Below are 22871 nucleotides of genomic sequence, written 5' to 3'. Positions count from 1 at the left end.
AACGATTGACTTTCGTTTTAAAAGCCTAATAAACAAACAAGCAAAGAAAGGAACACTTACATGTGATCCAAGGGACTTATTAAAACTCAAAGGAAAGCTCCCAAATGCTCAGGAACCTCCAGAGGAGAGTATAGAAGGGAAAACAAGAAATGGTGCAAGTTTACAATGAAAACCAACACATATTTATAATTTTTGAGGATGATTTTGATCATTCCAGGTGTTTAGAGGCTTCATGGGATGGTAACAAGTGTCCCTAAACGTGTCATAAACAGCCAACAAGCCCATAGATTCGAATTAGGGGATTTGGCAGCCTTGGTGTGGACTGCAAGTAATTTTTCGGAGCTTGGCAAGTGCTTACGGACCGTAAAGGTCAATCCATATGGTCTGTATGGGACCCTCGTCAGCAAATTTAGTTTTGTTCTTTGACACTTCTAGCCCCTAAACTTCTAAACTCTCTTGTATTATCAATATTATGCATAAAGGCCCTTAATGGCCAATATTAGGCACACCCGAGAGTATGACCGAACATCATAAAGCACGTATCCTCGTTCTAAACAAAAGCCCTAAAACATCGGTTTGTAATTCGGAAAAAAACTTAACTCCGTTAAGCTATATTTAACACAGACTATTATCGGCCAATTGTGGACCAGTGGCGGACCAAGGAATTTTTTCATGGGGGTGCGTAACATTTTTAGAATTTTTAGACCCCAAGGTATATAAGTAAAAAAAATTGGTTCGTATCGGGTCGGTTCGAGTCGGGTCGGGTCATGTAAAACAAAAGAACATCAAACTAAATTTACCTCATTAAAACGGTTCCCAAATTCTTGATTTTGAAAATCCACATCAACGAATTCGGAAGATGTATCAACTTTCCTCTTGAGAAATCGTGCCATGACGTCCCTACTCATGGTTCCTATCGGCTATCACAAACAAATTGATCTATAAGTTCATGGCTCCATAACATATTACATAATGTATCAAGTATTCAAGCCCTAGAAATCATAATGTAAATCACACTAAAAATCATCTAAACATCATATACACCATTAAAAAAATAAAAATAAAAAACCCCAAACATCAGGTCTGATCGTATATAACCCACCACAAAAAAGACAAAATACGATCATCATCACTAATGGTGTAAATCACATGTCTCCTGCCATCGAAAAATCACTTCCGGTGGCTACCGGTTCCGTCCCACCCCACCAAAAATCAACCAAAAATCATCAAAAAAAGATCAACAAAAAATCATCAAAAATAACAAAGAAACTTACCCGTGTTTGATCGGGCAGTGATATGATGACTGATTACGGTGGTATGCTGCTACTGTTGTCGCTGATGTTCTGATCGCTAGCGTGCGTGCAGGGAGGATAGAGAGCGGGAGAGAATATGCAAGGGTTTTGGGCTTGTTTATTTTATTTTAGTTTGAAATATTGTTGATTTGTTAGGTTTGTTTATTGGGCTAAGACTTAGTAGTGAGCTAGCTAAAGGTATTGGGTATTTGGGTTTAGTTATTTAGGTATTAAAGGTATGAGTGGGGTTCGGCTAGAAAGTCCAAATTTCCTAAAAAGTATAAAAAGTCATAAAACACTCTAATTTCAGCCATAAAACACACCTAAAACCCACAAATAACAGAGTGAAAATTACTAAAACACCATATTCAAACCATAATAGTTCATAAAAACTTAAAACACACAATCGTAGAACTATGAATATAAAACACAACATGCTAGTCAACATAAAACACAATAATATTTGTTATTCGATAATCAGAGCCTTATCATCTAAAACACAAAACACAACCCACATATATGATGTTTTATTAATCTTTATTTTGTTATTTGTGGGTTTTTGGTGTGTTTTATGGTTGACAATTTGGTGTTTTATGACTTTTCTACACTGTTTAGGAAATTTGGACTTTCTAGCCAACTCCTAGCCTAAAAGGTATATAATTTAGGTAGTGATTTTAAAAAAAAAAGAGTTTACTAAAAAAATTTTAAAATATAAATTGATAACACTTTTTACCTAAGGGGTGCGGACAGAAAATTTCATGAGGTGCGGACGAGATTTTCGACAGAACTTAGCACTAAATTTTTTTTCCCGGGGGTGCGCCCGCCCACCTTGGGCCAAGCTTAAGTCCGCCCCTGACGTGGACCACTTCAGATTATTATCGCCCAATAACTGAGTTGGGATTATTATCGACTAAATTGAGAAAGTTGGAATTATTTAAATTCAATTTGCCTTCTTTTTATTGTAATTTGTCAACTGAAGTTGCTCATAATAGTAGCTGTGCATTCTTGCCATCTAACTCGCATTCACCAGTTGTTACATAAATCTATTAACAACCTAGGGCAATAGTTGTGTGTAAACTTTACAGGTCATGTCTACTCTGTTTATCCATTATTTATAACATATTGCAACTGCATGAATACCTTCCGAGTTACTACCAAGAGAATTAGATCTTTCAAGGATACAATGTTGTTGAGAGATTAAATTTGTGTGCATCGCAATCAAGCTAAAACTTAGCTAATACCCTACATTCAATGTGAGTTAGTTTGCAGCGGGATATTAGTTAATCATTGTGTAAGGTATCACTGTTTCATCGTCAACTGATTCACAATATGCGCAAAACAATAAACAAGAGTAGAAGAACAATTGCTATAAGCACAAGGTATTAATCAAAATTGATTGTTTGAATACATCATGTAAAACTAGTTATAAATTAAAACTGAATTTACAGATGGTTTTCTAGCTAACGCTCTAGCTATGACGAGGGTGACATGCAAATTTTCTCTGAATTTGCACACATTAAACTATGGGGTCAAGTGATAATAATATCAATGCAATCTCGTGTATCTATATTCTTGTTGAGACGTACGGAATTGACAAGTGAGATTTATGTATAACATCCTCTCAACAGATTGTCTTCGTCAAATGATAGGCTAACAAGTGGCATCTCTTCTTCATTAGCGAGACTTCATCAATCTTCACTAGAGGTAACTCACTTCAGTGGTAAGTTCCCTTAATCTTCATCAGATGGTAACTTGACAATTGACATCATAGGCTAGTTCCATAATCCTCATTAGTGGTAACTTGCCGTCAGAGGTAATCTCCAGTAATTCTTCATCAATTATAAGTTCCTTGAATTTTTTTTTTTGAACGGCAAATTTGGATCACTGACGGACCACTGGAGTATCATCGTGCCACCAGCGGAACCACCCGATCATATCCATCTCCACTAGGCATAATGCCTATACACCAATTCAGGAGGAAACCCAATAAATATGAGAAAACCCCCTTTGTGGGAATCGAACCCAAGACCTATTGGTCCCAAAGTCTTATCCCACCACCAAGATGCCTTGAAATTGACAGCCTAAAAAACAACGAATAAATATCTAGTTAAAAAAATCCAGCCGTTTTTTACAACCAAGCGAAATTAATTAAAAATGCTTAATTGGGGAAAACATTGACTTCAAAATCGGAGCTCTAGATGACGAAATTGGGTCCCTGAGAGTTGGGAAAACTCACCTATAGCATTTGTCCACGCGTGTGGCTTGTTGAGACATTTGTCCATTACTTATCCTCGTATAACTTCAATTTGTCTAGTTGCACCAAATACGAGTCTGCAGTCTGCTAGATCATGGATTAGCTCCGTATCCCTATCACTTAATAATAATAATAATTATTATTTTTATATAAATTTAGACAAAAAGTTCTTTGGATTGATCCAATCCGATCCATTTTGAACGACTCCAACGACTACTAGTAACCGTCTTGATTAGTCAAAGGCTTGGTTAAGTTAAAGAATGACAAATTGCTAAATATTTGAGTTGCATACCACTGAGATGCAGGATAGAGTCGTGAGAGTTTTGTTCCAAGTTACATGAAGCTACTTATCATTTCTCATGTTTGTTGCTTCTTTGATTTCTTATTCAACCTTATCTTGAATATGAGGATGTTTGCAGAGCATGTAAATGAACCAAATTATGGCAATAGATGTAGCCAGCCTCCTTTCCACCAATTATGAAGTATTTTGGATGTGTGTTGTTGATTTGCAGAATATCTTCTTTCTTCAACTGCAATTAAAAAACTTCAAGGGTCAAACAATACACTTTGATATTAATGGCCAAAAAAACTATTCTCAAAACATCATAGTAATCAATTTTGAAGTCAATTTTAATTTGTTTGACCTCAAGAGTCGGTCTGTAATCATAGTTAAAACATTAATTGGCCGTAAGGTCAAAAGAGAATTAAAATGTTTGTACCAGAGTCCAACACTCCAACCCGCCTCAGTTCAACCCTAGTAAAAAGTCAACAATATTATTAACCCAAATGTGTTTTAACTCGTTATCCAACCCACCCATCATTTTCATGGGAAAAAAGTATACGCTTACCAGAAATGATCTTGTCCATCATCAAGCCTCTGGTCTGATATTTGACAATTTCTTAAGACCTTCACTTTGAATATTGAATCCAACTGATTTTCATGAATAAATCCTGTGTTATATCATGAATACTATTAATCAAAACCAGTTTGTTATATTATGGTGTAGTCAAATGTTGTTGACTTAAAAGGAACTTACACTTATGGCATCGACACTTTGTCTGTTATTAGTTGATTCAGTAATTATATGTGCGAGTTTTACTGCACTTTACTCAGGATATTTTCCCTGAAATTTCACACCTTGAGACTTTTCTCTGTTCTTGAATTTGACCTGGTCAACTGTGAATGTTCCATCACCCGAACATTCACCCAGAAGATCCTTTAGAATATGTCACTGCAAAAGTTTAGTTGTAATATATAAGTTATTCACAGACTTCATATCAAGTATTAATACAATTAATCAAATTAGCTATGTATGTTTTCTTTATCATAACTCCACAGTAAACAAAATGCTTAATTAATTAATCAAACCAAATGCAGATCTAAACCCTAATTTGTATCTTCAACTTGTGAATAAGATTCAACTTTGTAATCGAGACTCGAAGTAACTTCAATCAAATTTCATTATCTATTACTATAATACTTCAATAATTCCACAAACCCTAACTAAAGTCAACTCACATCCATCGGATAAAGTAGCAACCAAAAAACAAAATTAACCGTACAATCACACAAATCAACTGATTAACAACTTAAAATCGCACCCTATCAACCTACAAAAGTAAGATCAACAAAAATCACAAACAAAACAAGAATAACAATAATAATAATTCATTGGCAAATTTAACTCACGAAAGTCAAAATTAGTACACATTGGCAGCTACATAATAGTTTAAACTCATGAAAAGTGATTTCAACATATAAATTAATGTCATCATTAAAATTGAATTTTAGGTTTTGAGCAACAAATCCTATTCCAACAAAAAAAAAACACGCACATGATGTCTGAGAATACCAGTTTATCATATGGAAATCAGAGGGTATGAATTAATAAACAAGTACCTGTGGTCTATTTGGATTTTGGGGATATGAGAGATGAGTGGCCAGTAGTGGGAGCCTCTTCCTTCACACCTTTCTTTCAATTTTGGGCAACCCCATGCTCTCAAACTCAAAAGTGAAGGTAACAGCGTCTCTGGTAGATCGTTCACCTTAAGGCAAAACGTAATCCAGAGATGTTGAAGAGATGTGAGGTGTTGGAGTCCGGTTGAAAGGGATTCCAGATTATCAAATCCAGTTATGTCCAGAGATGTAAGAGTAGAAGGGAAAAGGTGGGACAATTGACTAAAATTCCTCACATCAGGTTCATTATATAATGTTAGGTGAACAAGGGAAGCTGGGAAATTCTGATTGCCCCATTCTGAGATGGGCTTTTTCAACCCCCCTGTTGTAAGCCTAACCAAATTGGGAGGCCAAAGCCCACGAGGAAAGGAAGCATCAATCATTGGACAGTTTCTAATAGTCATATCTTTTAACATGGTGAGATTGGATAGCTGAAGGTCAGGAAATGACTCCAGCTTTTCACAATCTCTTAACCACCAACTGATTAGATTTGGTAGCAGCAGGTCACCAAATGCCTTCATGTTGTTGCAATATCTTATGCTCAGTTCTGTGAGATTTGGCAGATGGAGGTTAGGAAATGACTCTATGCTTTGACAACCTTCTATTGTCAACCTGGTGAGGTTTGATAGCTCAAGGTCAGAAAATGACTCTATGCTTTTACAACGTTGTATGTACAACGAGGTGAGATTTGATAGCTGATGAAGATCAGAAAATAACTCCATGTTTCTACATCCACTTATTGACAAAGAGGTGAGGTGAGTGGAGTTACTCAGTTGATTTATTGATTTTAGATTCCCACAATCAGATATATGAAGTGACTTGAGATTCTGCCCTCCTCCACCTGTTGTTGTTGTTGCTCTTGGGAAGGAGACATCTCTAACTGAACTACACCATTCGATAGCTAAACTCTCAATGCTATTTGGACAACACAAACGCTCCATACTTTCACATGACTCTATATACAACATCCTAAGAGATGATAAGAGATCGCTCCCAGTGTTATCCTCATCCTCCTCTTTCTCTCCTAAACTCACCAATTTTTTACATTCAGATACAACCAATTCCTTTAAATTTACAAGAACTTTACTTGCCTCTGCATCTGATTCCCATAGGTATCTTATCTCATCACATTTTCGTATGCATAGCTCTTCAACCGCCCAGAAATTCACTATGACAGATCTCCACACCTCATCCGTAAGCCCTAAAATTGATTTTATTTCCAGTTTAGTGGTAGATGAAGCTGCTTTAACCAGACTTCTCAGCACACTTTCGCAACATCCCTCTATCCTTAAAACTCTTAGTGAAGGTAATGCTTCTAGTGAGACATCAATCAAATCGGGACATTCGATTATTTGAAGCTCTCGAAGGCATGGAAACATTACCTCGCTATTGGTTGACCATACCTTCCAACTAGACATATCTTCAAACCTTAGAATTTCAAGTGAAGGGAAGGTAACATCAGTAGTCCTACTTAACTCCAAACTGATGACTTTAACATCATCCATTCCTTGAATCAACAACTCCTTAAGTGAAGGTAACTGTCCAAGTGGCGGTAGAGATGTACATTTTCTACAACCCCATAGCGACACATGAACCAATTGATGAAAAGTGGGATCCCCGACCCAACATGGAAACTCTACTCCCCCGTAATACTCAACTTCAAAATGTTTCAACGTATCAGTGTGTGGCTTGAGCTCAGCAAGAACCTCCTTCTCAAGTGATCCTCTCTGTGAATCATCACCCCATTTCAGCTTTAACTTAGTAAGCCTTTTTTGAGATAGGTTCGCCTCCCTTGCATGCATTGGAATTTGCACTTTGTGCAATCCTTCAATTGAAAGTTCCCCATGTAAATTCTCTAATCCCTTAAGCTTGGTTATTGCAAAGTCATTGTCTCCTCCAACGATGACCTTGGGGAGAGTTTGTAGGTTTTTTAACTCACCAATTCCCAAGGGCAACTTCTTCAAACACGGAGTTTCCCCGATGTCAAAATGCCTCAACTTTTTGAGCTTTAAGAAGCTTTTAGGCAATGTAGTTAAGCAATTACAACCAAAAACGATCAATGTTTGTAAATTATAAAGATTACCAACATTCTCCGGTAACTTTGAGATTCTTGCTTCAGACAAATTAAGATACCTCAAGTGGTTCAAACTACAGATGGCATCCGGTACCTCACTTATGTTAAAACGCCTCAAAGAAAGAACCCGTAACAGTGGTAGTTGAGGAAGTAAGTCAACCAAAATTTTATTGGATATGTAAAACGTGTTCCAGCTTTGTTCTACCCCAACATATACAGCTAACAGGGTTCTCAAACTTCTTGCTCTTTGAAATGCCTCAAACTTCTGGAAACCTACATAGCGCTCACGCATAAATGACATATGTCGGTACTTGGCTAAAGCTTCCATTGCCATCTCGGTCTGATTTTCAAACCTTAAAAAATATTCTCCAGCAACAAATGCGGCCAAATCGTTCATGAGATCATGCATCACAAAAAACGATTCACCATTAGGTGCGGGTTGAAAAAAGGACCTTGATAGCAATTTCTCAAAATATTCATGGCCCAACCGTTCTGGTGATTTGTCTGCAGTTGACTCGTTCAGATACCCTTCAGCTATCCATAATAATATCAACTCCTCCTTGTCAAACATAAAGTCCTTTGGGAACAAAGAGCAGTATGCAAACAAGCGCTTCAAATCAGCAGGAAGATCATGGTAGCTTAGCCTTAGGGCTGGAACAATTGCATCAGCATTTTCTAAATCCCATATCTTACTTTTCAACACGTCATCCCATTCTTCTCCCTCGGTTTTTGTTCTGAGTAATCTTCCAATTGCCTTTAAAGCTAAAGGCAAACCACCACACTTTTTCACGATACCTTTAGCTTGTGGTTTAAGTGTTTCATGAGAATCAAAGTTATCTACATCTAATGCATGTAGAGCTAACAAAGACAAAGCATCTTCATGCGACAAACTCTCGAGATTGTCTACATGATTAAAACCTATCTTTTTAAGCAGATCCTGCTGGCGAGTTGTCATGATTATCCTACTTCCAGCAGCCCCAGAATGAAATGGACGCACTAGTATTTCCCAATCATCATAGTTTTGATTCCACACATCATCAAGTACTAGTAGAAATCGTTTGTCCTTAAATTGCTCTCTAAGAGCAATTTGAAGCTGATTTACATCTTTAAACTGTTTGTTTTCTGTAGCCACACATTCAAAGATGGTTTCACTTATTTTGAATACATCACACTCATCGGAAACACAAACCCAAGCCATGAGTTCAAAGTGATCTTTCACCCGTGTATCGTTATACAATATTCTAGCCAGAGTGGTCTTTCCCACTCCACCCAAACCAACTATAGGTAAGATACTAAAGTTTTCCTTAGACGATTCACCTACTAACAGCTGGTTGAGCAATTTCTTTTTCTCAACTTCTCTTCCAACAACATCACGTTCTGGCAAAGAAGTTTCGTTTCTTCTATTAGTATTAATTTTTGGCTTTTCACCTTTCACATTCAAACCAGGATTTTGTTTTTCTAGATGTTGTAACCGGGTGGTAATCCTGTCTAACTTGGGACTCAGCCTATGACTTAGTGAGAACTTTGTGCAGCAAGTTGGTATGAGTTTTCTTACCATGCTGGTGCTTGCTTCTGATTCTGGAGTCAGCTCACGATGCATAGCTTCAGTAGCCACCTCGTCAAGTACGTCATCGATATCGTAAGCCAGATGTTGGAGACTATTGAGCCATAGTCTAACAGATTCATCAGTTATTTCCTTGTGAGAGGCATCATTAAGCAGAGCTTGGATCTGGGACAACGTGCTCTCCAATTGCTTGAGTTCTGAGTGGATATTCTGGGAACGAGCATATTTTTTGAAAGCTTCATCGGCTAGCTTCTCAAAAATGACATTGACGAGGGCAGCAGCAGCGGCTTCAGCCATTGTTAACAGACAGTGAAGAGGTAAGCTGGAAATTGGAATGAGAGTAGTTGGTGTGTAGTGTAATCTGTATGTGCGATGAATGTAAATGAGAGATCATGAGTGAGTGGAGACAAGATAGGAGTGGTCTGAGTGGAGATAAGAAATGAGTGGATAGAAAGAAGGATACGTTTATCAACATTTGAGCCAATTGTCTTGGTCAACAGTTTTTTTTTTTTTTTTTTTAATATATTGTGTAAGGAGTAGCTCCCACTATTTATTGAGCCTGAACATTTTTGTTATGATTTATTAATTATATTTTGAGATGCTTCATTTTTACTAGTTATTTTCTTCCTGTGCGTTGCGGTGGTACCCAATGACTACAAAAGGCGTGTCAGCAACGGCAAACAGATACCGAATATCAAAACATAAATAAAATGACTTGGTAAATATAGTCACTCCGTCATAAAAAAACAATTTTAAATAACCTAATATATAATAATAGGACCCACACGTCCTACACGTTGGAATTTCAGTTGTTTTCAGTTCAGTTATTACGGTGCTAACACGTTAAAATATGGATGAGCTCGGTACCGGTAACGCCAGCGAAAGTACCGATCTGGAAAATCATCGAAATTAGGTACCGGCACCGAAAATGCACGGTACAATACGGTATGGTATTTGAAGGTAAAAATCAATAAATACAGGTATGGTGCTAGACCGGCTTGTTTTTTTTTTTAAGTGTCGAACCGAAAGTAACAATTTTGAAAACCCAAAAGGTGGGTACCAAATTGGTACCGAAAATGATTTGGTATAGTAAATTTGGTACCGATACGATACCGGTTCGTTTACAGGATTTGATACGATTTGCTCATCAATATTCTAAATATCTAAGTTAATTTTACGTGCTACAATTCATTCATTACAGAAAAAAGACAAAAAAGAAAGCAAAATAAGTTGTTGTGTATATAAAACCTCATTCAAACGAAATACAGTTTATTTACTGTGTGTATGAAAAGTAATCTAAACGGTGCAATTACTTGCATTGCTACGTTACTACAGGATTTGATGAGCTCGGTACTAATCGGTACCGAAAATACCGTTACCGAAATCCCCAAAAGTGGGTACCGGTACCGAATATACCTAGTATGGTACGGTTCGATACCAGTCGGTACTAGTACATCACTGGTATTTGAGGGTAAAAACCAGTGAGTGAATACCTGTGCAGAACCGGTACCAAAAATACACCGGTTTGGTAAATTTGAGACCGGTACCTATACTCGATACCATCTAATTTTAATTTAATAATAAATCACTGTTAATTCTAAATAATTCTATTTCTAATTTTAATTTAATAATAATAAATCACTGTTCATTCCCTTTTCTTTTTATCATATACATATACAGATTGCTTGTGTTGCTGTTAGAAAGCAGATTACTATTTTTGTAAATAAAAAGAATATTAAAACGAGTAAACTATACAAATAGTCTTTATAGTATTACTAGTGGGAATGCCCACGCGTTGCTGCGGATTTTTTAGTTTTTTTTGGGCACGAAGTTTTTGGCTTGGTTGTTGGAAACTGTGTTTAAAAATTCTTCTAGCACTAACGAACATGTATGTGTTCCTAATGTGAGATGGAGTTTGGTCATTAAATTTAAAGTCTACTCGGACCAAAAAAATCACATTAACCATGCCCTCACCACCACCATGCACAAACAACATCGCGCTATCCTTCCGGTGCAGATAACTGGAGTTTAGCTAAGACAAAAGGCCGGAATAAAATAAAATGTTGTTGATGAAAAGAAAGAGAACCCCAAATATATCAAAATGCAAATCCAAACACCATATTAACATGTATTCTATGATGAAGATTGTTTTTTTGCTATGTAATACATTAGCTTGTATTGTAACAAGTCTTATTAAAAACTTAATTTCATAAAATGTCGTTATATTTTTCATAATTTTAGTTACTATTACATAAAACAATACAAATGCTTTATTAAAAGCACATTTTATAGAAAGTCACTGACCACTACCACTAAAAATGTCAACCGAACAATGCTACCTCTTGAACTCGAGAGTCGTCCCTTTAGTAGAGCTTCGTTGTAAGCTAGTGAAGTTGCGTTTAAAATAAAGTGTGTTGACGCAATGGCTCTAAATTGTGTTCTCAAATTTAAAATTTTACAAAAGAGAGATCAAGGAAAATAAATGTTGCCTCTAAACTGTGGAGAAATTGAGGACGCTTATAGTCAATGTTGCCTCTAAACTGTGGAGATATTGAGGACGCTTATAGTCGCCGTACCACTAATTAGGGCTGTTCACGAGCCGAGTCGAACCGAGCGGACCTTTGCTCGTGCTTGGCTCGTTTACAAATCGAACTGAGCGGAGCGGCTCATTTAAAACCGAGCCACAAATCAAGCGAACATTTTCCGAGCAGGAAATATTTCGAGCGAGCGGCGAGCGAAGTTCGAGCGATTTGGACAACCGTGTCACCCGATTTAAATGTGCTCAGAGAGATAGTGACAATGTAGGGTCTAAAAAAAGGGTAATTGCACGACAATGTAGGGTCTCAAGTTTTTAAATCTTAATAAACAAACACATTTCATGGCATAATATTTTTCTTATAAATAACAATGTTGTGGCCGACGAGGCGATGATCATATTGTACGATCAATGACGTTGAGAGCAAGAGACGATTGATTTAGGGTAACGACATGAAACATTGAGGTCATGAGCAGACTGTCGTTTATCTGTTTAGGGTTAACTTTTAGATTTGATATTAATTTTTTTTTTATTGGCGTGATCGGTTAGTATGTATAGATATAGTTCTAAATTTGTATGTAGTTGACCAAAATCTAATAGAGAAGTATATATATAAAACTATAAATTTAATTTATATTTAAGTATATGTATGTGTGTATAAATATAGGTGTGTGTATATGTATAATTTATATGTGTGTATATACATGTTTATATATGTATGTGTTTATGTATATATATATATACTAACTAATAATAATAATTCGAGCCGAACCGAGCCGAGCGGACCTTTGCTCATGCTTGGCTCGTTTACAAACCGAACCGAGCAGAGCGGCTCATTTACAACCGAGCGTCAAATCGAACGAGCGTTTTCCGAGCAATTTCCGAACGAGTGTCGAGCGCCGAGCGGTTTGAACGGCCCTACCACTAATAACCTGATCTGCCATAGACGCAATGGCTGTGTACAATGACAAGTAGACCTGCATATGTATAATGCATGTTATTATAGATACTAGTGGGAATACCCGTGCGTTGCCGCGGATGTGTCTGTTTTGGCGTCCCGTAGTTGTTATTGGGATTTGTGGTGTGTGTTAAGTCACCAACATCATACATCACAATCTCTATTCATAAACCCAGGAAATGTGTCCACCTCGGTAGTGGTCGGCTCACCTAGTCCTGCCCAGACATGGGCCGCACTCATCAGCAACTGGTCCTAAATTGTTAGTATGTAATTTTCTTTTTAATTTTGTTGATTTATGATTACTTTTGAAATTTTGAGAATTTTTTTAATCTTGCGGCGCATGTAAGTTGTCAAAATGTTGTGGACAAGGTAACTAATAAGTAAATACCATATCTGTTTTTGTGTCAAGTTGGTTGAAAGTTCAAAACCCGGCTAATGCTAAAAGAAAACACATCCTTGTGTTGCCACACCGGTATATGTGTTTTTACGCAGTTTAAGTTTGTGAGACAGTGAATTTGAACTTTGTGAATTTAGTTAGTCAAAGGTCGGGAAAACTACTTGATAACCTTAGCAGCCAATCCAAAAAGGTCATAATTGTGCCTCTTAAACGTTAAACTCATATAACTGTCATCTCAACATTCAAATTTCAAGCCTTCGCTACCTTCTTGTTTAACATCTAAATGGTACCATTGATAAAAAGACTTGTACTTTTGGAAAAAAAAATTATCAATATCTATATCCACGTCTTTTATAGAGAAATGAAACACCCAAGCAAGAGCTCTATATCACCACACTTTGTGGTCTTCAATACAAGCATAACGTAAAAACTTTTATTAGGTTATGTGTTATGGAGCGTGGAGGGGCACATTTGACCTGTGGGTGCGGAACACTGCCAACTTGGGGCATAAGAGGGGCAGTACCTTTTTTGTGGCTTTCTTTGTGGGCGTGAGGTCATGTAGCCCTGACCAATTCACCAAATCACTCGTCAATTTGACCAGTCCCAATATCCCATGCCTTTTTTTGTTACTTTTCAATAAAAAAAAACTTGTGTTCCGTAATTTAAAAAAAAAAACAAGTACACAATTGTCTTTTTCTTCTTCAAAAAACAGTTTTATTGGCCTTGTAAGTAGTTGTTGAATGAAATGTATTATTGGACTTATTAGCAGTTTTGACACGTATTTGGATCGATATATTTGAATGATAAATATTTGTTTAGAAAAACTTAAATTTATATACTATCAATTTAGAAAATATTTGTGCAATCATAGTTGTACACTATGCTTTGTTATCTATTAATGCATTTGTGGGTTGTATTTTAAGCCAATTTGGTTTATTTATATACTATTAATTTTAAATATTTGAGTGCATATTTGGTGGTAAGTTATGTTTAAATAGTTGTATCTTGATCAAATACAGGTTGTAAGTTGTGCTTAAGTGGTTGTATCTTAATCAAATAATAACGGTTTCATTACGTTACCAAATTCAATCCGTCTGTATGCATGTATGGTTGTAAATTGTACTTAAATGGTTGTATCCTAATCAAATAATGGTTTCATTATCTTACCATATTCATTCGGTTTGATCCACGCAAAGTTGTGTTGTTTTATTTGTAAATTATTATTATTTATAATAATCTAATTAATTTAGCCAAAATCTTGTATAAATATAATTTGCAACATATTGATGCAATGGTTTTTGTAATGTATTGCATTATTGTTTGTATAGTGGTAATGATATATATTATATATAGATTACGATGAACCTGTCAAACGAGAAAAAAATGACGCGGGTTCATCGTAACGCGCGAGTCCTAGATCAACTTAGTTATTTTATTCTATGTTTTACGTTTCGATGTTTCGGTTTAATTTCTTCGCATTAACACCGCAACTTCAGTGTCGGTGGTCGCTGACAATAGTGTGGCATTAGTGCTCGCCTCCGCCGCAACGCGGGGTGTTTAATACTAGTTAATTATTAAAAACAATTAACAAAATACATACTTGAGTGAAAGGTAAAACCACTCCTACGTTGCAACATTTTTTTCACTTTCACCTTTCATATTACCCTTACCATAACACGCAGTTTTAGCATTAACACAACCCTGCATGAAAAGTAAGCCTTATTGGCTGTTGTACAAGAACACAAAACAGCACAAGCATCTGAGTCTAAATATTGAAACCATCTATGGGTCAAATTATGAGCTCAGACACAAATTTTCCTATACTTTATACTCACGTCATGTTTTATGCATAACAAGTAGCATTACCATTTACCACTGCACTTCTACTCTTCTTCTACCTCTACAGTGGGCACCTTAACGAAATAACTAACATTAAGTTACATGCTTGTACAAGAACCAACAACAGAAAACAAAAACTACATAAGAAATGGTTCTTTTTTTCGAATCAAAGCAAGACCGCCAAGCCTTGACCCTTTGCCCGGATGCTTGTTTTCCAGTCTTCTCTGGTTCCTCTTCATCCTCTTCCTCAGCCTTGTCAGCTAGCTTAGTCAGCTCTTCCTGGATCATGAACTTTATGGATGCCTTTCTTGATGTCAGATCCGTATTGAATCGCTTAGCTGAAAAAAAAAATAATCAGAAAGAAAGACTGTTGGACACCCAAGTAAGTAAAAATGCTAATGACTGGGCAGCTCAAGTAGTGGGTAAAAATGTGTACTGTATCAATCGAAGGACAACATAATTTTTAACAGAGTCGGCTCAACCCTTTAAAGCAAATTCAAGAGTTGGGGCTTTTTTTGTAAAAACATAATAAACTAAAGTCAGTATAACTGACCAAATAAACCGGACAGGTTGGGTGGGTAACATGTATTAAAATGTCTACTTTTATAGTTCTCTTATACGAATAAAGATCTTCAATTCAAGTAGTTACCTAGCCCTTTGTAAAGCGTGGCCCAAAGCCAATGCCTCACTTGGATTACCCATCAGCCGGGGTCTGATTTTTAAATGACAATATAAGTTTTTTGAATAAAATGATATAGAAGGTTCATGTATTACTTTGCGCATCTTTTGAACTGTTTACTGTTAACCAGTTTTAAAAACTTTACAAGTTGGTAACTTGGTATAAACTGACAACTAAGGAGGAATGGAGGATGCTTACCAAGATGCTTCAGAATATTGGTAAAATGTTACCTGCAAAACAGAAACAATGCAAAACTTGTAAGAAATAAAATGCCAGATCTTATGCATAATGTATCAAACTCAAACCCTAATATAATGAACGTTTTAATTTTCTTTCAAAGTTAATTCTCAGAAAAAAGTGGTGATTGGTATGAACTGAGAAATCATTCGATGCCAAGGGAAAAAACTATGTGATTATTCTTGTTTTCGTGCAATGATTGAAAATTATCGGTAACAGATTCTCACCGTATTGAAGTCAACTTCCTTAAGGATCTCACAGATTGCTGTTCTAAGGTCATCATCACTTATCTTCTGCTTTTCCGATTTTGGATTCCCTTTCTCATTCACTGTCTTTTTCCCTTTGTTAAAAAAAGTAGTCATCAGGGTATATAATGAAACAGGTAGAGTGTTGCTTAATGTTTATTAAAAATGCTTAAAACCTTCCAGACTGTTTAATGACATAGTTTCTGCTGTCACATTTTGGAAACTAACCACTAATAAATTTAGATTTTCTTTTTGCTAACATAGCACCATCTTCAGATGGTTCTATGATATCTTATTGTATCATTGTGTTAAAAATAAAGCTATGATGCAAACCTTAGACATTTTATGAAGACCGGGAATGATTTCAGTTTCTTTTTCTTTTTTTTTTCTTTTTTTTTGCAAACCACTACTTGCTCTATACCAGACATTGACAGCCTTGAAATATGCCTTGAAATTGACAGCCTAAAAAACAACGAATAAATATCTAGTTAAAAAAATCCAGCCGTTTTTTACAACCAAGCGAAATTAATTAAAAATGCTTAATTGGGGAAAACATTGACTTCAAAATCGGAGCTCTAGATGACGAAATTGGGTCCCTGAGAGTTGGGAAAACTCACCTATAGCATTTGTCCACACGTGTGGCTTGTTGAGACATTTGTCCATTACTTATCCTCGTATAACTTCAATTTGTCTAGTTGCACCAAATCCGAGTCTGCAGTCTGCTAGATCATGGATTAGCTCCGTATCCCTATCACTTAATAATAATAATAATTATTGTTTTTATATAAAGTTACACAAAAAGTTCTTTGGATTGATCCAATCCGATCCATTTTGAACGACTCCAACAACTACTAGTAACCGTGTTGATTAGTCAAAGGCTTGGTTAATTTAAAGAATGAGAAATTGCTAAATATTTGAGTTGCATACCACTGAGATGCAGGATAGACTCACGAGAGTTTTGTTCCAAGTTACATGAATTTGTTTATCATGTTTGTTGCTTCTTTGATTTCTTATTCAACCATATCTTGAATCTCAGGATGTTTGCAGAGCATGTAAATGAACCAAATAATGGAAATAGATGTAGCCAGCCTCCTTTCCACCAATTATGAAGTATTTTGGATGTGTGTTGTTGATTTGCAGAATATCTTCTTTCTTCAACTGCAATTAAAAAACTTCAAGGGTCAAACAATACACTTTGATATTAATGGCCAAAAAAACTATTCTCAAAACATCATAGTAATCAATTTTGAAGTCAATTTTAATTTGTTTGACCTCAAGAGTCGGTCTGTAATCATAGTTAAAACATTAATTGGCCGTAAGGTCAAAAGAGAATTAAAATGTTTGTACCAGAGTCCAACACTCCAACCCGCCTCAGTTCAACCCTAGTAAAAAGTCAACAATATTATTAACCCAAATGTGTTTTAACTCGTTATCCAACCCACCCATCATTTTTATGGGAAAAAAGTATACGCTTACCAGAAATGATCTTGTCCATCATCAAGCCTCTGGTCTGATATTTGACAATTTCTTAAGACCTTCACTTTGAATATTGAATCCAACTGATTTTCATGAATAAATCCTGTGTTATATCATGAATACTATTAATCAAAACCAGTTTGTTATATTATGGTGTAGTCAAATGTTGTTGACTTAAAAGGAACTTACACTTATGGCATCGACACTTTGTCTGTTATTAGTTGATTCAGTAATTATATGTGCGAGTTTTACTGCACTTTACTCAGGATATTTTCCCTGAAATTTCACACCTTGAGACTTTTCTCTGTTCTTGAATTTGACCTGGTCAACTGTGAATGTTCCATCACCCGAACATTCACCCAGAAGATCCTTTAGAATATGTCACTGCAAAAGTTTAGTTGTAATATATAAGTTATTCACAGACTTCATATCAAGTATTAATACAATTAATCAAATTAGCTATGTTTGTTTTCTTTATCATAACTCCACAGTAAACAAAATGCCTAAATTAATCAAACCAAATGCAGATCTAAACCCTAATTTGTATCTTCAACTTCTGAATCAGATTCAACTTTGTAATCGAGAATCGAAGTCAACAAAAGTCAACTCACATCGATCGGATAAACTAGCAACCAAAAAACAAAATTAACAGTACAATCACACAAATCAACTGATTAACAACTTAAAATCGCACCCTATCAACCTACAAAAGCAAGATCAACAAAAATCATAAATAAAACAATAACAATAATAATAGTTAGTTGGCAAGTTTAACTCACGAAAGTCAAATTAGTACCTACACATGGTGAAATGAGTTCCAACGTAGGATGCAGCTACATAATAGTTTAAACTCATGAAAACTGATTTCAACATATAAATTAATGTCATCATTAAAATTCAATTTTAGGTTTTGAGCAACAAATCCTATTCCAACAAAAAAAAAACACGCACATGATGTCTGAGAATACCAGTTTATCATATGGAAATCAGAGGGTATGAATTAATAAACAAGTACCTGTGGTCTATTTGGATTTTGGGGATATGAGAGATGAGTGGCCAGTAGTGGGAGCCTCTTCCTTCACACCTTTCTTTCAATTTTGGGCAACCCCATGCTCTCAAACTCAAAAGTGAAGGTAACAGCGTCTCTGGTAGATCGTTCACCTTAAGGCAAAACGTAATCCAGAGATGTTGAAGAGATGTGAGGTGTTGGAGTCCGGTTGAAAGGGATTCCAGATTATCAAATCCAGTTATGTCCAGAGATGTAAGAGTAGAAGGGAAAAGGTGGGACAATTGACTAAAATTCCTCACATCAGGTTCATTATATAATGTTAGGTGAACAAGGGAAGCTGGGAAATTCTGATTGCCCCATTCTGAGATGGGCTTTTTCAACCCCCCTGTTGTAAGCCTAACCAAATTGGGAGGCCAAAGCCCACGAGGAAAGGAAGCATCAATCATTGGACAGTTTCTAATAGTCATATCTTTTAACATGGTGAGATTGGATAGCTGAAGGTCAGGAAATGACTCCAGCTTTTCACAATCTCTTAACCACCAACTGATTAGATTTGGTAGCAGCAGGTCACCAAATGCCTTCATGTTGTTGCAATATCTTATGCTCAGTTCTGTGAGATTTGGCAGATGGAGGTTAGGAAATGACTCTATGCTTTGACAACCTTCTATTGTCAACCTGGTGAGGTTTGATAGCTCAAGGTCAGAAAATGACTCTATGCTTTTACAACGTTGTATGTACAACGAGGTGAGATTTGATAGCTGATGAAGATCAGAAAATAACTCCATGTTTCTACATCCACTTATTGACAAAGAGGTGAGGTGAGTGGAGTTACTCAGTTGATTTATTGATTTTAGATTCCCACAATCAGATATATGAAGTGACTTGAGATTCTGCCCTCCTCCACCTGTTGTTGTTGTTGCTCTTGGGAAGGAGACATCTCTAACTGAACTACACCATTCGATAGCTAAACTCTCAATGCTATTTGGACAACACAAACGCTCCATACTTTCACATGACTCTATATACAACATCCTAAGAGATGATAAGAGATCGCTCCCAGTGTTATCCTCATCCTCCTCTTTCTCTCCTAAACTCACCAATTTTTTACATTCAGATACAACCAATTCCTTTAAATTTACAAGAACTTTACTTGCCTCTGCATCTGATTCCCATAGGTATCTTATCTCATCACATTTTCGTATGCATAGCTCTTCAACCGCCCAGAAATTCACTATGACAGATCTCCACACCTCATCCGTAAGCCCTAAAATTGATTTTATTTCCAGTTTAGTGGTAGATGAAGCTGCTTTAACCAGACTTCTCAGCACACTTTCGCAACATCCCTCTATCCTTAAAACTCTTAGTGAAGGTAATGCTTCTAGTGAGACATCAATCAAATCGGGACATTCGATTATTTGAAGCTCTCGAAGGCATGGAAACATTACCTCGCTATTGGTTGACCATACCTTCCAACTAGACATATCTTCAAACCTTAGAATTTCAAGTGAAGGGAAGGTAACATCAGTAGTCCTACTTAACTCCAAACTGATGACTTTAACATCATCCATTCCTTGAATCAACAACTCCTTAAGTGAAGGTAACTGTCCAAGTGGCGGTAGAGATGTACATTTTCTACAACCCCATAGCGACACATGAACCAATTGATGAAAAGTGGGATCCCCGACCCAACATGGAAACTCTACTCCCCCGTAATACTCAACTTCAAAATGTTTCAACGTATCAGTGTGTGGCTTGAGCTCAGCAAGAACCTCCTTCTCAAGTGATCCTCTCTGTGAATCATCACCCCATTTCAGCTTTAACTTAGTAAGCCTTTTTTGAGATAGGTTCGCCTCCCTTGCATGCATTGGAATTTGCACTTTGTGCAACCCTTCAATTGAAAGTTCCCCATGTAAATTCTCTAATCCCTTAAGCTTGGTTATTGCAAAGTCATTGTCTCCTCCAACGATGACCTTGGGGAGAGTTTGTAGGTTTTTTAACTCACCAATTCCCAAGGGCAACTTCTTCAAACACGGAGTTTCCCCGATGTCAAAATGCCTCAACTTTTTGAGCTTTAAGAAGCTTTTAGGCAATGTAGTTAAGCAATTACAACCAAAAACGATCAATGTTTGTAAATTATAAAGATTACCAACATTCTCCGGTAACTTTGAGATTCTTGTTTCAGACAAATTAAGATACCTCAAGTGGTTCAAACTACAGATGGCATCCGGTACCTCACTTATGTTAAAACGCCTCAAAGAAAGAACCCGTAACAGTGGTAGTTGAGGAAGTAAGTCAACCAAAATTTTATTGGATATGTAAAACGTGTTCCAGCTTTGTTCTACCCCAACATATACAGCTAACAGGGTTCTCAAACTTCTTGCTCTTTGAAATGCCTCAAACTTCTGGAAACCTACATAGCGCTCACGCATAAATGACATATGTCGGTACTTGGCTAAAGCTTCCATTGCCATCTCGGTCTGATTTTCAAACCTTAAAAAATATTCTCCAGCAACAAATGCGGCCAAATCGTTCATGAGATCATGCATCACAAAAAACGATTCACCATTAGGTGCGGGTTGAAAAAAGGACCTTGATAGCAATTTCTCAAAATATTCATGGCCCAACCGTTCTGGTGATTTGTCTGCAGTTGACTCGTTCAGATACCCTTCAGCTATCCATAATAATATCAACTCCTCCTTGTCAAACATAAAGTCCTTTGGGAACAAAGAGCAGTATGCAAACAAGCGCTTCAAATCAGCAGGAAGATCATGGTAGCTTAGCCTTAGGGCTGGAACAATTGCATCAGCATTTTCTAAATCCCATATCTTACTTTTCAACACGTCATCCCATTCTTCTCCCTCGGTTTTTGTTCTGAGTAATCTTCCAATTGCCTTTAAAGCTAAAGGCAAACCACCACACTTTTTCACGATACCTTTAGCTTGTGGTTTAAGTGTTTCATGAGAATCAAAGTTATCTACATCTAATGCATGTAGAGCTAACAAAGACAAAGCATCTTCATGCGACAAACTCTCGAGATTGTCTACATGATTAAAACCTATCTTTTTAAGCAAATCCTGCTGGCGAGTTGTCATGATTACCCTACTTCCAGCAGCCCCAGAATGAAATGGACGCACTAGTATTTCCCAATCATCATAGTTTTGATTCCACACATCATCAAGTACTAGTAGAAATCGTTTGTCCTTAAATTGCTCTCTAAGAGCAATTTGAAGCTGATTTACATCTTTAAACTGTTTGTTTTCTGTAGCCACACATTCAAAGATGGTTTCACTTATTTTGAATACATCACACTCATCGGAAACACAAACCCAAGCCATGAGTTCAAAGTGATCCTTCACCCGCGTATCGTTATACAATATTCTAGCCAGAGTGGTCTTTCCCACTCCACCCAAACCAACTATGGGTAAGATACTAAACTTTTCCTTAGATGATTCACCTACTAACAACTGGTTGAGCAATTTCTTTGTCTCAACTTCTCTTCCAACAACATCACGTTCTGGCAAAGATGTTTCGTTTCTTCTATTAGTATTAATTTTTGGCTTTTCACCTTTCACAGTCAAACCAGGATTTTGTTTTTCTAGATGTTGTAACCGGTTGGTAATCCTGTCTAACTTGGGACTCAGCCTATGACTTAGTGAGAACTTTGTGCAGCAAATTGGTATGAGTTTTCTTACCATGCTGGTGCTTGCTTCTGATTCCGGGGTCAGCTCACGACGCATAGCTTCAGTAGCCACTTCGTCAAGTACGTCATCGATATCGTAAGCCAGATGTTGGAGACTAGTGAGCCATAGTCTGACAGATTCATCAGTTATTTCCTTGTGTGAAGCATCGTTAAGCAGAGCTTGGATCTGGGACAACGTGCTCCCCAATTGCTTGAGCTCTGAGTGGATATTCTGAGAGCGAGCATATTTCTTGAAGGCTTCATCGGCTAGCTTCTCAAAAATGACTTTGACGAGGGCAGCAGCAGCGGCTTCAGCCATTGTTAAGTAAGAGTGAAGATGTAAACTGGAAATTGGAATGAGAGTAGTTTTTGGTTTGGTTTGGTTTGGTTTGGTTTGTATGGTATGAATGAATGTAGGTAAATAAGATGAGTGGAGAGAAGATGGGAGTGGTCTGATTGGAGACAAGAATGAGTGGAGATAAGAAAGAGCATTCTTTTTAGTCATTCAACCAATTGCTTTTAATTGTTAATATTCCTTACTTTTCATAATGGAGAAATTGATTATTATTATTCATATGAACGTGTATCACTTTATATTAATTGCTTTTAATTGTTTTGCTTTTTGAAAAGAAGGATGCTTTTGCATAGTGGGCAATTATTTTAAGTTCTATGATG

The 22871-nt window shown here is 36.7% G+C and overlaps 2 protein-coding genes, 3 long non-coding RNA genes and 1 pseudogene across 5 annotated transcripts; 1 reads left to right on the top strand and 5 right to left on the bottom strand.

Annotated features, from left to right (window-relative positions):
• LOC110900671 overlaps positions 1 to 22871 on the top strand; it is a 97235-nt pseudogene that overhangs the window by 61979 nt on the left and 12385 nt on the right.
• LOC110897641 lies at positions 2656 to 4781 on the bottom strand. Its single transcript, XR_002568829.2, has 5 exons — positions 4584 to 4781; positions 4395 to 4497; positions 3839 to 4076; positions 3529 to 3665; positions 2656 to 3373 (listed from the first exon to the last, which is right to left on the bottom strand). It is a non-coding gene; the product is annotated as an uncharacterized LOC110897641 (long non-coding RNA).
• On the bottom strand, positions 5121 to 9519 carry LOC118479386 (putative disease resistance RPP13-like protein 1). Its single transcript, XM_035981789.1, has 2 exons — positions 5447 to 9519; positions 5121 to 5157 (listed from the first exon to the last, which is right to left on the bottom strand). Exons 1-2 carry the CDS (start codon positions 9436 to 9438, stop codon positions 5121 to 5123), a joined length of 4029 nt encoding a protein of 1342 aa, XP_035837682.1. The 5' UTR covers positions 9439 to 9519.
• On the bottom strand, positions 14934 to 15778 carry LOC110897655. The gene is made up of 2 exons (XR_002568842.2): positions 15749 to 15778; positions 14934 to 15209 (listed from the first exon to the last, which is right to left on the bottom strand). It is a non-coding gene; the product is annotated as an uncharacterized LOC110897655 (long non-coding RNA).
• LOC110897639 lies at positions 16401 to 17892 on the bottom strand. The gene is made up of 3 exons (XR_004876642.1): positions 17698 to 17892; positions 17509 to 17611; positions 16401 to 17190 (listed from the first exon to the last, which is right to left on the bottom strand). It is a non-coding gene; the product is annotated as an uncharacterized LOC110897639 (long non-coding RNA).
• Positions 18175 to 22785, bottom strand: LOC118479387 (putative disease resistance RPP13-like protein 1). Its single transcript, XM_035981788.1, has 2 exons — positions 18524 to 22785; positions 18175 to 18211 (listed from the first exon to the last, which is right to left on the bottom strand). The coding sequence occupies exons 1-2, from the start codon at positions 22699 to 22701 to the stop codon at positions 18175 to 18177; spliced, it is 4215 nt and encodes a 1404-aa protein (XP_035837681.1). The 5' UTR covers positions 22702 to 22785.

This window comes from Helianthus annuus, chromosome 13 (assembly GCF_002127325.2).
Source record: "Helianthus annuus cultivar XRQ/B chromosome 13, HanXRQr2.0-SUNRISE, whole genome shotgun sequence".
In the NCBI taxonomy this organism is placed as follows: domain Eukaryota; kingdom Viridiplantae; phylum Streptophyta; class Magnoliopsida; order Asterales; family Asteraceae; genus Helianthus; species Helianthus annuus.
This window is presented reverse-complemented; position numbering and strand designations above follow the sequence as displayed.

Excerpts from the sequence above, each read along its gene's own strand:
- LOC118479386 (XM_035981789.1), bottom strand. The coding sequence starts at position 9,438 with ATGGCTGAAGCCGCTGCTGCTGCCCTCGTCAATGTCATTTTTGAGAAG. Across the intron at positions 5,158-5,446 it reads AAAATCCAAATAGACCACAG|GTTGATAGGGTGCGATTTTA; the intron begins GTACTTGTTTAT and ends TTACTTTTGTAG.
- LOC118479387 (XM_035981788.1), bottom strand. The coding sequence starts at position 22,701 with ATGACTAAAAAGAATGCTCTTTCTTATCTCCACTCATTCTTGTCTCCA. Across the intron at positions 18,212-18,523 it reads AAAATCCAAATAGACCACAG|GTTGATAGGGTGCGATTTTA; the intron begins GTACTTGTTTAT and ends TTGCTTTTGTAG.